The 17,558-nt window shown below is 38.2% G+C and overlaps 1 protein-coding gene across 2 annotated transcripts in view; it reads left to right on the forward strand.

Annotated features, from left to right (window-relative positions):
• Positions 1–7,508: 7,508 nt before the first annotated feature.
• Positions 7,509–17,558, forward strand: part of CA8 (carbonic anhydrase 8) — a 99,401-nt gene continuing 89,351 nt past the window's right edge. The window contains exons 1-3 of one of the 2 annotated variants that reach the window (XM_037506322.2): positions 7,509–7,555; positions 7,828–7,989; positions 9,143–9,334. In XM_037506322.2, the coding sequence (XP_037362219.1) occupies positions 7,890–7,989; positions 9,143–9,334 (292 nt within the window). In that variant the 5' untranslated portion in view covers positions 7,509–7,555; positions 7,828–7,889. Of the gene's footprint in view, positions 7,556–7,581; positions 7,990–9,142; positions 9,335–17,558 lie in introns of those variants that run through there. The other variant, XM_037506327.2, reaches the window with a different exon arrangement.

Consider the following 17,558-nt stretch of genomic DNA (forward strand, 5'->3'; position numbering starts at 1 on the left):
CACCAACTGGGAGAACATTTTTGCACCCAACACTAATGATAAAGGACTGATCACAAAAATCTGCAAAGAGCTGATGAGACTCAACAACAACAAAGAAAATAATCCAGTCAAAAAATGGGCAGAAGAGCTTAAAAGAAACTTCTCTGAAGAGGAAATGCAAATGGCCAACAGGCATATGAAAAAATGTTCAACATCACTTGTCATCAGGGAAATGCAAATCAAAACTACCATGAGATACCATCTTACACCAGTGAGAATGGCACATATTAAAAAAACTAGCAACAACAAATGTTGGCGAGGGTGTGGAGAAAAAGGAACTCTTCTGCACTGTTGGTGGGAGTGCAAACTGGTCCAACCACTGTGGAAAGCTGTATGGAGATTTCTGGACCTACTAAACATAGAGCTTCCATATGATCCAGCAATTCCACTCCTAGGTATTTACCCAAAGGACACAGAAACATCAATTCCAAAGAACACCTGCACCCCTATGTTTATAGCAGCACTGTTTACAATAGCTAAGCTTTGGAAACAACCCAAATGCCCAAAAATAGATGACTGGATCAAGAAGATGTGGTACATATATACCATGGAATATTACTCAGCATTCAAAAAAGATAAACACATGCAATTTGCAGCAACATGGATGGCGCTGGAAGGGATCATGCTCAGCGAAATAAGCCAAAAAGAAAAAGAAAAATACCGGATGGTCTCACTCATAGCAGGAATCTAGAAAACTTAAATAAGGGACCAGGAAAATGAATAACTATAAGAAAGTGAAAATCAAAATCAACAAAAAACTATGAACCAGAGACACTTTTAGGGGGCGGGGGTGGGAGGGGAGGGATTGGGGTCAGAATGGGGGGGCTGCAATTGTATGGGGAATATAACAATAAAATTTATTAAAAAAAAAAAAAAAAAAAGATTAGTTAATTTTGTTCACCTGGGATGACTTCCCAAATTAGGCTGGATTAGAAGTCTCTTTACAGCAGGACAAGTCTCAGATCTGCAGATGTTAGTCTAAGTGTGAAGCTGCCAAGAAAAGAGATGGTTAGCTACTAGAGTCACTGCTGGGAGTGCTGTGCTGTGAATTTTCATTTTGTTATGAATATCCAGGATATCTCCACAATTATAAAGGACTGTTAAGGAGCCTTAAGGAATCTAAGTATATTGTTAGAGAAACTTGCAATCCCAGAAAGTAATAATAAGAAGTGAAGGGAGCACCTTACTAGTAAGACTGTACAGAGAGCAGAGAAAAAACCACACATCAAAAAGAGAGGTCATCATACTATATTGCCTCTCAACATATTATGTATGTTAATGATAATAGTGCATTAATAAGATTAGATTTCCATCAGACTATGAAAAGTTTCATTTTTAAGTATTTAATATTTGATAATTACTGTGTCTCACTTAAATCTCTGATGTTTTATTTTTAGTCTATTTTTCTGTTACCTTCTTGGTCAAGTGGGGAATATCAAGCTATCACGTTGCATCATACTGCCCCTTTAAGGATTTAGCCCCAAATGCAGATAAAATTCGTGCAGGCGGTCTTGTTTAGAGCTTTGTATGTACTCAACACCAAGCTAGGCTTTCTCTTGTCACTGGTAATTATTTTCAAAGTAATATTCAGTGAGGCCTTATCAATGGGGTTCCAATCAGAATGTAAACATGCTGGGTCCCATTAGCATTAAAAGTGTATATTGCTCTGTTTATTTCATTAGTGTCTCTGGTTCCTCCTCATTACACAAACTCTTTATGGAATAGAAATATTTAATATAAAACATCTTGAATGCTTTCTGTTGTTGAGGAGTAGCATTTTAGATTGCTAAGTAGGTACTTAATTCATATTCCTTTGAGAGCTGGTTGCAAATGTGAATGAATGAATAACTAATGGCACTTTGAATGTGCTTTTTGATATAATAGTGGCTAAAACCTGATTCTAAGTTGAGGGTAGGGTGAGTCATGGAATGAGCATTGGATAAAGGGCTATTTGATCTGGTTCAACTCTCAACTTCTCCATTTGTAAGCTGTGCGGTCGAGAGCTAAGCACTTACTCTATCATACTCTATTGGACGAAGTAAGACATAAATCCAGCTCTGATTCAAGGGAAGGGTAAGTAGTTTCCCATATTGGGAAGAGTAGCATGTGGCTTCATAAGGGCAGGAGTTATGGCAGTCATCTTTGGAGGTGACCACCGTGCTCAAATTCATTACTATTTTCTTACAAATTGTTTCACCATACTATGTTGTATGCACCCCTGCATCACCCACAGCCAACAGCATGTTGTAACGAAGCATCCTAATTTCTGGGAACTGAAGTGTGGGTGTGACCAAAGGGCCTTTCTTACTTGCATCTTCTCTTAATGTCACTGAGGGCTCAATATACTTTTAGTATTGTCCTCTCAACTGTATGTAGTCACTTAAGCATACAATCTGCATTTTATTTCACATCATGAGATTATTTGGAGATAGTTTTGTTAATGTTATTAGAATAAGCATAGAATATGGTTTAAATGTGTCATTTTGCACTGTTATGAACACTATAGAAAACCTCTACTAACACCATAGAAAAAAGAAAAATGACAAAAAAGTGAACCCAGGCTGACTTCTGTTTTGTTCTTTGTTTCTCTTTCTGACTAGAATGTGCTTCTTGCCTCCCTTTTACTTCTCTTCTAAGGACTAAACAGCACTATTTATCTTTCAAGATCCAGTTAAACTTGTCACTTCCTTGATGAAGTCCCTGTTGACACACCTGCCACCAAGTAAATTCGACCACTCCCTTTCCTTGTGGCCTTATTGCACCCGGAATGCTTAAATCTTAGTAATCATAATATTTATTGCAGTATTTTACTTGTGAAGTTTAATCAGGGCACTTTATGACTGATGGCACAGGGAAATACCAAGTGCCTACCATGTGCTACTTCCAGGGATAAAAGAGGAATAAGATGAAGCTGTTGCTGTTAGGGACCTCATTGTTTGAGGAAAAGGTCATAAAATTCATACTTCAAATACAATCCTAAATTCAGGATCAGAGATCTGTATAGGATATTATGAAAGCACTATGAAGAAGCACCTTAATCACTTGTGCTGGAGATTATGTTAGGCAGAAAACTAGGAAGGCTCCCTCCAGAAGGTGTTGTTTGCTATAAAGGTAGATTTCAGAGCCATCAATATCATAATCTCAAACACCTCAATCTCAACTGCTGTTATCTTGCTTCTGAAGTAGAAATAGGGCCACAGACATAACTTAGAGAAGAGAGCTGTAGCGCTCTGTTTAGAGGATGTGGGATTTCTCACTCTGGTGAGATTGTGGGGTTCCTAGTTAGGGTAAGAATTAGTAAGAAATTGTAAAACAGACGTAAGGGTTTATTTCTTTGCAGACCAGAGAGGGGCATTTACTTTGAAGAAAAAGACATACATCAAAGCATTTGAGCATTGCATTTACCTTGAACTTGTATTTGCCTATGCTAACACTCACCTTTTACTAGGTTATGTTGCTGTAACAAATAATTGCTATATCTCAGTGGTTTATAAAATAAAGATTTATTTCATTGACACTACATTGTTGACTTCTGGTTGGCTGTAGTTTTGATCACAGATCTTCTTAGTTCCAAGTTCTAGATGGAAGGAGCAGTGGCTATCTTGGACTGGGTAATTTTGTCATAGAGGGACCAAAAATGATAAAGGAACTACTTGATAACTCTAAAGCTTTTATTGGGAAGTAGTATGTGTACTTCTATTCATATTTAATTAGTCAAAACAAGTCTTAAGACCAAGCAACAAAGTATAATTTCAGAAACAGGTAGCAAAAGACATTAACAATAATAAAATCTGCCACAGTTACCCTGAACCCCAAGACTAAACATTATGGTTGTGAAGTCAAAAGACCAAGGAGACATTGACCAAATTTTGGTTTTAAATGCAACTTTAAGCAGGTAAAATAAAGGATCAATCTGTTGAAGAAAGTAATATGAAAGAATCAGGTCTTCTTGCCTTACAAAGCCTGAAATCTTCAGAAACTAAAATGCATGCATTGAGGATATATTATTTATTTATTTATTCCTGTGTAGAAGAACTGGGGTATGGGCCAGAAGTGTGGGTGATGGTGGTGGTGTGTGTGTGAGGGGATTCACCAGAGACAGAGTGGGGAGCAGGACAGGCAGACTAATTGAAATAATACTGCTGAGGGGAGCAGCTGGGGAGACAGCAGAGGTCTGCTGTGCCATGTGGGTTAGCTCCCCGGTTAGATCGAGCTCAGGCCTTGGCCATGATAATGCTGAGACTTAACCCCTAGTCACCAAGGAGGCCCTGAGGAAATTTTTGATGTCCTTACTGGGAAAACAAAAATCAGACTAATGAAAAAAACAACAAAACAACTAGTGTCTTACTTCATTCTTAGGTCCCTTAAAGCATGCATATGCTGAGTATTTTATCGGTTTTGGCAGGTCACACAAGGTTATCAGAGGAGAAAATGTATCTACAATGAGCACTTCCATGATTCCCTGTTACTGCTCATTTCTGGAATTATAGTTGCTCATTCACTATCCTCTAAAATCCACTGATCTGTTTGGTTTGTGAATATCATCTCTTCCAAGAAGTCTTCCTTGGTCATTCCTATGCGTTTATACCACATCTTCCTTAGATATAATGGTACTTGCAGCTCTAGTCAAATTAAGTTTTTTATTTAATTTTCCCCAAGAGAACTGTGAATTTCTTGAGAGGAGAAGCAGTGTTTCATTTATTTTGAGGACTCCCCCAGTGCCTACTGCAGAGCAGTGCCTATGAAGATGCACGATAGTCAGCGTTCAGACATTTACAATTTCTTTAATAACCATTTGACATACACATTAGCTCTATTTTTGAGATGTATCCACACCATAAGTGGACACAAAAAGAAGGTAACAACTGTGTCTACTCAAGGGCCAAAACTCACCAATACAATAAGAAAGTCTTGGTAAGTCAGGCAAAGGGAGGAGAGAGCTGTGTAGGTCTGGAGCAGTGGTGTCAAGTACTCTTAGTACCTCTTTGTTCCTTTAACATCTAGATTAGTTTGACCATTTTAGGTATTTCTATTTATATTCTCTTATCAAATAGTTATTAGTTATGTAAGTCTTAGTTTTATTAAATTGTCCTGCTGATGTGTTTTGACCTCAGTTATGCAAACACTAAGAGCGACCAATATAAAGTTAATTTAAGGAATCAAATATAACATTAGATTGAAATGCATTAAAATTGCATAAAGATATATGTGGAATATGTTTGTAATATAGAGCATGAATATTTTTAGATTCTGTGGTATTAGATTTAGGTGTGCTTGTTCTATTTTGTAAATCAAAGAATTGGCCTATATCTTTGATCTGTGTGTGTAGGTTTCATGGTGATAGACATCCTTATAATAACTAGAAATAGAAATTCCATCTTTAGTGATAATATAGTACAGTGATCTGAGAAGAGAAGGTCTTAAGGTGTAGTTAATTAGCAGAAATCTGTAGCACAGAGTCTCAAAGCAATTAAGGCTGCTAATTGAATATTTTGATGCACAATGTTGCTGCACTGGGTATCCTCACTTACAGAGAGGAGTTATGTTATGCACATTATATTGAAAAATTCAGAAAGAACAAATGTAGCTAGACATGTTTGAGTAGTAGTTAATTGCATTTATGAATGATAAAACATTATTGGTTATATGCAAAATAATTTATTAGCTATAAATTTCAATATTAACAATTCAGTCTATTTGCTGTAAATGTGGCATACCGTTTCACCATGAAAAATTTTTCTTCTGGCATGTAAATATCTCTATAATTCATGCGATACTTTCAGTGTAATTGGCAGTCACACGATGGCTACCATGTAGCATCTCTGCACTTTAGAGGGTGAAGGAGAACGCACACTGCTGAATTCCCAAAGATAGAATGATTTCTCTATGTCCTGTATGGGACCCGCTAGCTGCAGCTTTTAATTAAGGTATGCACATACTTCTAAAAACACTGTTTAATAAAAATCCAGGACTGTGACAAATTTTTCAAAAAAGAAATGAGAAACAAAATATTTCACTTAAAAGTTCAGTGGAAAGTAGTTAACAACTTGAGTAGTGCTTGTTATTTTTAATTGCTACCTCTGTAGAGTAGACTGCTGCTTCTATTAACTCTACTAACATTGTTTTTCTCAGACTGTGTCCTCTGAGTGGTGGACTTTCTGGTCTCCATGTTAAGGAGTAAAAGCAATTACACGAGTGTTTGAAATCCACATGTTATCCTAAAAGTTAAAGTTGACTAATAACTTTTACCTATTTTGCTAAATGTTCTAGAAAGTGACATCATTGATTTTTTCCTTCTCTTTCAGTCCCAATCTACCTGCTGGAGAAAAGTCTGTGAAATAGCGTTTTTTTAAGAAAGTAATGGGCTGAGTAGGGAGTGAAGGATAGTCACCACAGAACTTTTAAGGCCCCCAAACTGAGCATCTTTTCTTCCTAGGAGGAATTAAGCATTCATAGGTATAGAAAGATTTAGGACCTGCCCATTGAAACCATTAACGGATTTTGAAAGGGCACAGAACATACAAACATACTTCTTATCCACATCTGAGTTTATTACACAATATACATTCAAAAAATGCAGTGTTAATTTGCTTAAGAGTTTTTGATTAAAAGACATTGGAACTGGGGCCTGAAGTCATCAACACTCGAAGAAACATGTTTTAGAATTAACAATGTATCAGTAAAGTTCCTGTTTATTACGTAATATGTGCATTTCATTATTTACACTATTTCACCACGCAATTGGGAACTGTGTACACAGCAAGTTGTGCCTGAAGCAGCACCCCAGACTCTGAAGCTAAAACCAATTACACTTTCGTTATTGCCTTTCACAACTCTTACTTTTGAAATATTTTTTTTTCATGGAAAAATGTCCCTAAATTTTATCTACTTCTCTTCATTAAGATAGTTTTTTTTTTTTTTTCAATGATTTTAGGACCTACAGTTTCTTGGAAAAATTTTCATGCTTCCTCTGTGTTCTTTTTTTTTTTTTTAAATAAATTTTATTTTTATATTCCCCATACAATTGCAACCCCCTTATTTTGACCCCAATCCCTCCACTGTGTTCTAAGGGTGAATTAATAGGTAAATAGTAATAAAGATTTGGAGAGGGAAACTATTTTGTCTCCCAGCCCTTTCTTTCCCCCTGCCCACTGCAGTTAATCTACCCTCCCCAACCTTCATTCTGTCTTTCTGACATCTCCTGGATTAAGGGTAAAAGTGAAAGGGTAAAAAGTCCCTGGCTTCAGGAGTCCAGAGGGCAGATGGTAGGTGACTTGAGGTTCTGGAAGGTCGTCCGTCCCAGGAGGCCGAACAGGAGCAGGCAGCGTGGAAGAGCCGACTCAACCCGGCTGGAGGAGCGGGCGTCTCTGCTTCTTCCTTGGGTTGAGCCCGGTAACCCCCAGGCCATTTCCTGCTGTCCACCCGCGACACCCCGGCCACCGGACGATAGGGGCGGATCCTTCCGTGCCAGACACGCCCCCGCCGGGTTTATAACTCGCTGGCGGCCGATCCCGAGGTGAGGTTGCTCTAGCGCTCGGCCGGGACTGGGGACGCGCTCGCCTCGCCGGTTATCCGAAAACTCTCGGCCCCACGCGCGCTCACACTCACACACTGCTTTGTCGCGACACGCGCTCACACTCATCCTCGCGCGCTCACATTCTCGCGCGCTCCCGCTCGCACTCACGCGCACCCACAGCGGCGCTCGCCCTCACGCGCTCTCCACCGCTGCTCCGCGCGCTCACTCGCACACGCGCGCCCGCACTCACGCGCCGCACACTCCTGCTCCAGCTCGTTTGCCCTGCGGAGGGAGGCACGCCGGCAAGAGCGCACAGGGACCCCACGATCTTCCCATGGCGGACCTGAGCTTCATCGAGGATGCCGTCGCCTTCCCGGAGAAAGAGGAGGATGAGGAGGAAGAAGAAGAGGGTGTGGAGTGGGGCTACGAGGAAGGTAACCCGCCGCGCGTCGGGGTGCCCGGGGTCCTCCGACGGCGCACTGGCAGCTGCGCGCGTGCGTGTGTCGGGCGGAGTGCGGGGCTCAGCCGGGTTCTGCTCTCGTCTGCGCCGTGCACTTGCATGTCCGCTGCTTCCCACGTGGATCTCTCTGGCTCTCTCCCGCACCCCTGCTGGGTTCTGGGCCAGCAGCGCTGAGGGGAGAGCGCGCGAGCCAACGTTCAAGTTGTGTAGCCTGGCATTACTGCTGGGCAGCGGTTGGCACCTGCCAGCAAGCAGAAGGCGAGCCTTAAGGTTGTGGCCCTAATCTTTCAGTCTTCAGTGTAGCGCAGAAGAGCAGCGGTACTTTGGACTCCAAAACTTGAGAAAAGAGCGTTAGCAAAACTGTTGTGACTTGCTGGCTTTAAGGACCCAGTGGGGGAGAAAGTACATCTGCCTCTACTCTTTTCATGAAGGAAACTAGCAGTGAATAACTCTTTTAAGCATGTCCTAAATTTCATGCTGAATCAGTGGGCTTGACAGGATGAAGTTTGACTTTCCAAAAAGTTTAGTTTCCTAAATTTATCCCTGAAGGCATAGAACCCCTAATAGAGCTGTCCGCTGGTGCTGATGTTGATTACACTTATTGAAACGAATGTCGAATTTGTAATTTTGTTATTAAAATCAAGCAAGAGTGTATACGTATAATGTGTCCATATACATAGTCACACTTTAAAATACCGTATTTGCATTTCTGATAAGAGGTTGCTTAATCGTTTTGGGTTTTGATTATTACTAAGCATATTAAGAGTTACAAGTGTTTCCCAAGTACTGTATATAATTGAACTAATGAGCAGAGGAAATGTTTGTTATAATTTTTTCTAGTCACTTAAATTTCCTGGTGTCACAAATTATCACATCTATGTGGATAAACACAAGCAGAATATTTTTTACTCCAGGATTTTTGTATGTAGTATTTGGTAATAGTAGATAACGGAAAATATGAATACAAAAATTCACACACATTTACTGTCTTTCATTTGTAAAGATACAGTACATAACCTTTTTAATATCATCGAAGATATTAAAAAGACAGTGTTTAAGCTGGTTTTTATGTTTTAAATTTGTGACTTTTTAAAAACTTATTCTGAATTTGCTTCTTTTGTCTTTAGGTGTTGAGTGGGGCTTGGTGTTTCCTGATGCTAATGGGGAATACCAGTCTCCCATTAACTTAAACTCAAGAGAAGCTAGATATGACCCTTCTCTGCTGGATATCCGCCTCTCACCAAATTATGTGGTCTGTCGGGACTGTGAAGTCACCAATGATGGACACACTATTCAGGTTATCCTGAAGTCAAAATCAGGTATTTTAGAATATGCTTTTGCATATACTTTGTAAACTAGAAGTCTTCTTGGAGCTATTGAGCTTGTATGATTGTAAAGGTAGAACTAACATAGCTCTATTGTCAGGGTATGCCTTATGAAGTGCATTTTTGGGGAATTATTTTTCTGAAACATTTTTGAAAGTATCAAAGATGAAATTATGAAGATGTCAGTTTGGCTGTTATACATTGTATGATGTTCCTTAAATATAAGGAAGAGGGAACAACTATGTTGGTCAACATAGCACTAAATTTATGGAATTTGAAGAAATGTATGTCTGCATTATATCCTCAATAGGCCATTAACCTAAATCATTTAGATAATTGTATTCTCTGTTCTATTGTTTTGTGAAACTCAAGGTGAGAATTTATTGACTTAATCTGGCATTCAAGATAAGCTTTTCAAATAAATTTTCTCTACTATATTAAGATGAGAAGAATTTGGACTAATAGATGTAAAAAATACCTAAATCAGCAAAATTCCTTTTATTGAGGTAACATTCATTGCATTATAATTTCAAGCATGCATCATTATAAATCAACCTCTGTATAAATTAAAGTTCGCCTCTAAAAGTTCAATCCATTTAATGCGTCCCCATACAATTGGTCCCTTTTACTCAGTTTGTCTATCCTTTCCCCTTCTTTCCTCTGTAACCACTAATTGTGTCTTAACATTTATTTTTGCTTCATTCAGTTCATCCTTTTCTCAACACAGGATTTAAGTGACAAACAAAATATTTGCTTTTATTTATTTATCTTTAAACTCCTCTCCTCCCCTCTGGACCTATTGTATTTGTGAGAGATGTGAATTGTTTTGTGGAAAAAGTACTGGGTAATTACCAAGGAAACTGGTTTTAGCTAAAATATAAGGAAGAGTGAAACAGAATTTTAAGAACTAGCATTAATATGCTTCTCATAGTGAATAATAAAAACTTTATTTATCTTTTGAAAAGAATGTAAAAGTAGAGTGTGTTGGAATACTGGGAAGTGCTTATTAAACAGAGACTGCACTCCATTTAATTCTGAATCAATAAATTTAGTATTTTCAACCATATCATCTTCAAGCTTATTACTAGGCAGGGGTGGCATTGATTTCCAACTGTGGATTTTTTACTCATTATGAATGTTCCTGACCTTTAATTTGAAATCCGTGAGCTAGTCAGAGGTTCATGTCATCTTTCCGCATGAATTTAATTAAGATCTTGGGCATCACCCAAACAAATTCTAGATTTTGTATGTGATTAGTCAAAGAGCTTCATAAGTAAATTTAAAGTCAGATCAGAATTTTTGGTGGGAGTGTTATCTGTTAAGGAACATTATGTATTATTTAAAAAATATATAACAAAGTTATTGAATTTTCTGGCATATAAAAGCATTTTGAAGTAACTCATGTATATTGGTACCTTGACATGCCTTAGTCCTTTTGGAAATAAATATTTACATGTCTGTACAACAAACAAATATGCATTTCACATCGATGTACCATAGTGAGTAGTATCGGCTATATTACAAATGGATAAGATGGTTCATGAGAGTTCATAACTTAGTGAAAACACAATCCCTTAAAGTACTAGTGTAAACATAATATAGTGTTGTAAAGGATTATGGGAGCATAGAGGAATGACTAAATACACATGCTGTCAATTTAGTACATGGCCGTCCTGCTCTATACTCAAATTGAATTTAATAGTTTCTTCTGGTACCTTCTGAAACAGTCACAATTTCCCTTGACTCCTTTCCTCACCCCAAAGTAGAAGCTATCAATCAGTGTCTCAGTTCTATACAAGAAGATATGATTTAACTTTTTTTTTTCCGCCTTTATTTTCCTTCATCCTCCATCACTAGCCACGAGAAGGAATCATTTCTGTTTTTGTCTAGTTTCAATATAGATACTTGTGCTCAAGACCTCTTCCTGCTCTGTGGTGACCTTGCTCTTTTAAATGTCCTGTCCATTTTACCACTAAAATAATTTCTTCTTCACTGTTTCTTCCCTTTAAATATTTCTTCAGACTTTAAAAAGATAACAAATACCATGTCTACAGCAGTTCATTATTTTTCTGGAGTAGTTAAGCTTTTCAAAGGAAAAGTTTGCCAGACCCCAGTAATAAATGACAACATTTATTACTTTAATTCACATTTAATCTTTATCAAAATAGAATAGAAATATAATTTAAATAGTTGAATAGTACTATATTTCTCTCTGCCTCTGGTTATACTGCACTCTTCCTCACCTGAAACTTTTTGACTTGGTGAACAACCACTTTCAACTCTTAACTGTTTCTCCTGCTTCAGTGGCTGCACACTGCTTCATAGTGCTGACACTTAACCCCTTGGGCCACCAGGGAGGCCCCCACCTCTATATTTGTTAATAACATGTTTGCCCTGTCATGCTTTGATATTTAGGATCCCTGTGAACTTCATAGAATGGAAGATGAGGTTAGTTCTCCTGTTAGCCTTTTCCCTTACATGATGGTTTGGTTCTCTGTTGTATTTTTATTAAAGTGACTACTCAATGTTTGTATTATTATGACTTCGTAACTGTTGTTTCCATCTGAGAATATATCCTATGTCCTTTACTGAACATATAGGTTTTTTCCTCTGGAGTTAATGTATTTTTGCTTATTTTATTTTCATTTATCTCTCATGATTTCATTTCTAAACGGACAGATGACAGATGTTCTCCCAGGACATTAAAAGTTTGAGAAGTCCTTCCTACCCTCTCATTGGTTCCGCCTTCCTCCGCATGGTGGCCTCTTTTCTGTTCTTCTGCCCTATTAGGTCTCTTGTTCTGTGGGCCTGCCACACAGCCATCACCTGCACATGCACAGCTTCCCATGTCCAGCCCCATCTCTGGATGTTGTGACATCCTCTTGTGGGTTTGGCTTTTTACCTCATTTCTGGGAGTTTCTTGGCCTATTCCTACCTAGTCCATCTTCCAGTAACTTCCTGAGAAGAAAGGGTGTGAATGTAAATGTTTGGATCCCCTGTGTGCCTGTAGTGCCTGGTGCACCTCATACTCGATTGGAGTTTACCTGTCAGAGAAGTCCAGGCTGAAAGTACTTCCTTCAAAGAGTCCCTGGCTTCTACTATTGTGATTGAAAGATCTAGTGCCTTTTGCTTTTCAACACTCTTTCTGTGACTTTTGTCTGTTTCTGCTTTCTGGAGGCTTTTATATATAAATATTTTTTTGCTTTGAAATTTTACAACCACATGCTTCCTGGGTATGGCTCTTTTTTTACTCTTTCACAACTGAGTGGGCCCATTCAGTCAGGATAATTGTGTCTTTTATTTCTCATACTTTTTTTATATCATTTCATTGATTTTTCCCCCCTATTTTTCCTTTTCATCTTTTGGTTACACCTATTTTCTCTGTCTTTTTTCTCCTTTCTGGTACATTTCCTCAACTTACATTTTTTTAGTCCTTCTACTTAACTTTTCACTTTTGCTTTTGTATTTTCAATTTCTAAAAAACTATGCCTGTCCTATGAATTACTTAAAAACTAGAGCATTTTGTATTTCATGAATTCAAGATCTTTTTCTACTTTTTTCCTGTATTGCTATTTTTGTGTTGCATATCTCTCTTTTGGACTCATTCTGTTAGTTTTGGTCTTAATTTTTTAAGTTTTCAAAATTCTAGTGATTTTTGACTCATTATTCATATTTAGGAATGGATCTAAAAAGTGGATTAGAAACTCCGTGAGCAGGGAAGGGAGGCTGGTGAATTTACCATCTTGTGATCAGGTTAAACTTTGTAGGTTTAATTGGTTTTCCCCATGGTGGGGGATGAATCATACTTGCCTGCCAGAGTTCTGGTTGTTGAACACAGACAGGAGTGTCACCAGCTGGCATGTCCATTTCCACTTCAACTTCCACATGGCTGGGTAAAAGGTAGGTGCCCGGATATGGCACAGATAGGATGGATAGTGAGTTTATCTGCTCCTTTTAAAGACTAAACGTGTTTTCAGTTTCTTACTCTGTATCTCTAATAATGCCTCCAACTTCTGAGTTTTTCCTGGGGTTCGTGACAGGAATTGGTCTACCTCATATTACCGCCCTCTTTCTGAAGTTACTTTGCTTTCAGTTTTCTCTGTTTTGCTAAGTCATTTACTACCTTCCTGCTCCCCCCATTTTTTCTTTAACCCTCCCTCCCTTCCTTCCCTCTTTATTTAAAACAATAGATTTTATATTTTAGAGCTGTTTAAAGTTCACAGTAAAATTGAGGGGGATTTTTCTCATAGACCTTCTGTCCATGCAGTGCACAGTCTCTGCCATTGCCATCAGCATCTCCGTCTAAATGGGACATTTGTAACAGTTGATGAGCCTATGTTGACTCATCATCATTGCCTATAGTCCATCATTTACCTTAGGGTTCACTTTTGATATTGTATATTCTGTGGGTTTGGACAATACGTATTGACATATGTCCATCATTATTATGTCACACGGAATAATTTCAACTACCCTAAAAATCCTGCTCAGCCTTCTCTCCTCCCAGCCCCTGGCAACTACTGATCTTTTAACTGTTTCCATAGTTTCACCTTTTCCAGATATCATATAGTTGGTACCATACAAATTGTGTGGTTTTTTTCAGGTTGACTTATTTCACTTAGTAATATGCATTTAATGTTTTTAGATTAATGTTTTTAGATGCTGTCTTTTAAATAAAATATTTCATAGACTAAGCACTTTTTTCCTTTTATACATAGCATTGCACTGAAACTCACTTCATACATAACATTGCACTGAAACCTTCTCACTGAGACTGTGGCTTGAGCTGCTTAGTTTTCTTTTTTTTAAGATTTATTTATTTATGCATACAATAACTGGGGTACAGGCCAGAGGTGTGAGGGGTGAGAGGATTCACCAGAGACAGAGTGGGGAGCAGAGCAGGCAGATTGACTGAAATATACTGCTGAGGAGAGTAGCGGGCGAGTCAGGAGAGGTCTGCTGTGCCTTGTGGGTAGCTCTGTGGCCAGGGATCGAACTTGTGCTGCAGTGGCTGCCCATAGCTTCGTAGGTTGCGTCTTAACCCTTTGCACCACTGGAGAGGTCCAGTTTTCTTTTTTTGTTGTTTGTTTATACTAAAATATAATATAGAATTACCAAAAAGTGTTACAACAATGTAGTGTGATTTAAATGCTTACACTTAAAGTTTTTAACATAATCCTAATGATATAGATCCTATATATAATCTGTTCTGTCGATACTGCCTTAATTTAAATGTGAGGCATGTCATGAGTATGAACCCTCTACCTGTCCCCCTATATCTGTGATACTGCTGGTACTTCTCAAACCAGTGTCACCGATGATTTTCTCCTCCATTAGGTGCCTACACTACTTTAATTCTGCTGCATTTGAAATAAAAATTTAGGAAACGCTCCATGACACATCACCTCTTGATTTTTTTTTTTTTAATTTTGATGGTCTCTACCCTGCCAGTTCTTCACTCTTCATTACCCTTACATAAAGGGATTTCTCAAGCTTTCTGCTTTGACCTTCTTCTCTTACACTACACGTACCCCATAAACAGTGTACCCTTACAGACTCTATGCTACATTATCTAGGGCTCTGTTTTCCAGTGAGAAGCCAATAAGTTTAGGAAGGGGATTGAAGTCATAGACTCACTGATGAATAAGCCCCGAGAGGGCAGCCACACAGTCTCCCATTTCTGATAAGTTGCTGGGCAGCCTTACTTTAACAACCCCGAAGAAGAAATTCACTCTTCACTTAGTTAGGAAATCATTTTGCTTCTGAGTAATTCCACAGATCAAAAAACCATGGATACTCATTAAGAACAGAACAAACATAATCATGCTTTCACATGATTTAACTCTCATCACATCATAAAGTGCCATCTTTCGGGCATATTTAGTCCATTCAACTCTTCCTCATATGATATTTCTTAACTTGGCAATACTTATTTATTGATCATGTACTCTAGGAATTACAGACTCACTTGTCTCTGAGAGCCAGGTAGGCATTATATATGAGAGCAGCCACTAGAGCAAAACTTGTAAATAGCTGCAGACCCTCTGCTTTGCCTCGTGCTGGGAGACAATAGGGATTGTTGGGGTCTGTAGGAAATTGGCAAGATACAGAGAACATACCTAATTTTATAGACGTTTAATGGGTCAGGAGAAGCTAGAGATGTGTCTGTGACCCAAATATACACATTTACTGGCTTTATCTGATCTTCAAGGAGCAATTGGCACAATCAGTTTTAGCTTAGGCAAATATTATGTGCTTTGAATGACGGCAATGTATATCAGACCTGAAGCCTGCCTTCAAGGAAATTATTATTGTAGGTGGTGAAATATAGCTGTATAGGGAGAATTAATTTTTGACTGAAATCTTTAGAGAAATATTTGTGAAAGGTATAACATTTGTCATGAATCTTGATGAATGAATGGTATTTGGATTGGGGACATTTGGATGTGTTAAAAGAAGGAGCAGTATTTAAAAAAAGGCATGGATATGGGAAGGCCTGGAGCTGTTACAGGAACATGAAATCTTTAAACTCATTTGGAGAAAAGATTCATTCATATTAACAGAAAACACATGGAGAAGGTTTGTTGGAGCAAATTCATTAAGGAACCAAGTGTAAGGAATAAAATCTTTTTTCTTTTTTCCCTGTAGGACAAACTTGTAATTAACATGTTGTTTTAGGAAAAAGAGCCTGTTTATGTGGTAAGAAGAGGTCTTGGAGAGATTGGGAGCCAAGTTGAAGGTTATTGCAAAAGAATCAATTTACCAAGATGGTAACTTTGTGTCTGCAGTGTGTCAGTGGGAAGGCAGGCTTGGTACAAGAGAGTCTCTGAGATAACATCTACAGAACTTCAGTGATTGGTTATGTGGAGTGGGAACAGAGGGAGTTATCCAAGGATTGGGCTGGGGTGGAGCTCCTGTAACCAGACCACATTTGGGATCCTGTCACCTATCTTTAAGGTGACATGGTGCCTCTAATGTGGAGGTGAGCCAGACTTGGTATTCCAGGTGTGACCTGACCAGACTGTTGGTCATGTTACATATGGCAGGACAGATGAATCAGTGTACTACAGGGATCTTAACACTTCAGTCTTCACAGACAAATTAAAATTGAACATACTTACATTGGTATTAAGACTAGCTTAATATCAGAATATAATTATAGATTTCTAGCCTGAGTGGTTTGATACTTAAGTCATGAAAAAGTGTGAGCCAGCTTAAGCTTGTGCAACAGAATACCATTCCATCTGACACCAAGTAGCATGTTAAGGGTAATGACTTTTTTAATGGGCCTTTGGTGTGGGAGAAATTGCTAATCAGGATAGGTCATTTGTGCCATTCATTGTAACTTATTATGGAAACCTTAATTAGAAAATTTTACATCTGGGTCTTTTATAATTCTCAACATTAATTTTAGGTTAGAATATTATTAATCATTCTTTTTCAAAAGCATGACAACATTTTATTGTACTTCTTAGCAATCCTGCTGATTTAAAGATGAAATTGTCAAAATATCTTAAAGTCATTTTCACTTAGAATTACTTTTACTCTATATTGTTTGTATGAAATGTCAAGGTTGAATTTCTGTAATCGCATTTTTTCAACCTAACTTTGGGGGATTGGAATTACTTGGAAAATAGTTTTACTTTACTTTGCTAATGTAGACCCAGTTTTCTAAGGCCTCCTTTCCAAATGGTTGATGTTATCACTGTCCTTAAAGGCTGAAAATATTTAATCTCTAATATGAAGAAAATTTTAGGTTAAAAGCCAAAGACAGTAAAAAAATATTGATCTTTGTTTTGAAAACTTCAAATGTTAAAAAAACCTAAATATTATTCCTGTAATGTTTTATGGATTCATTTGGGATTTCTTAAAAATTAAACAGACTTTATGAAATCTTTAAATTTCTTGAAAATAAACTATTTGGATCTTTAGATCCTCCTGGGACACACCAGGAACCATTAGCTTTGGTCTCCTTCCATGTTGGACTTGAGTCTCCCAGACTCTGTCTCCTGGCCTGGTCATCTATGCTTGGGCTCTGATAGCAGCTTTCTAACAGATTGGGGTTACCCTTTGCTGATTCACTGTCTATGCAGCCATGGGATTAATGTTTTTAAATGCAAAAATATTAGTCCCCTGCTTTAAAACCAACAGTGGTTTCCTCCACAAGATACTGTAGCCCCTAAGCATATGCTGCAAGCCCTCCCCTGATGCACACCTC

This window comes from Talpa occidentalis, unplaced genomic scaffold (genome assembly GCF_014898055.3).
Source record: "Talpa occidentalis isolate TD23 unplaced genomic scaffold, MPIMG_talOcc4v2.1, whole genome shotgun sequence".
Classification (NCBI taxonomy): Eukaryota; Metazoa; Chordata; class Mammalia; order Eulipotyphla; family Talpidae; genus Talpa; species Talpa occidentalis.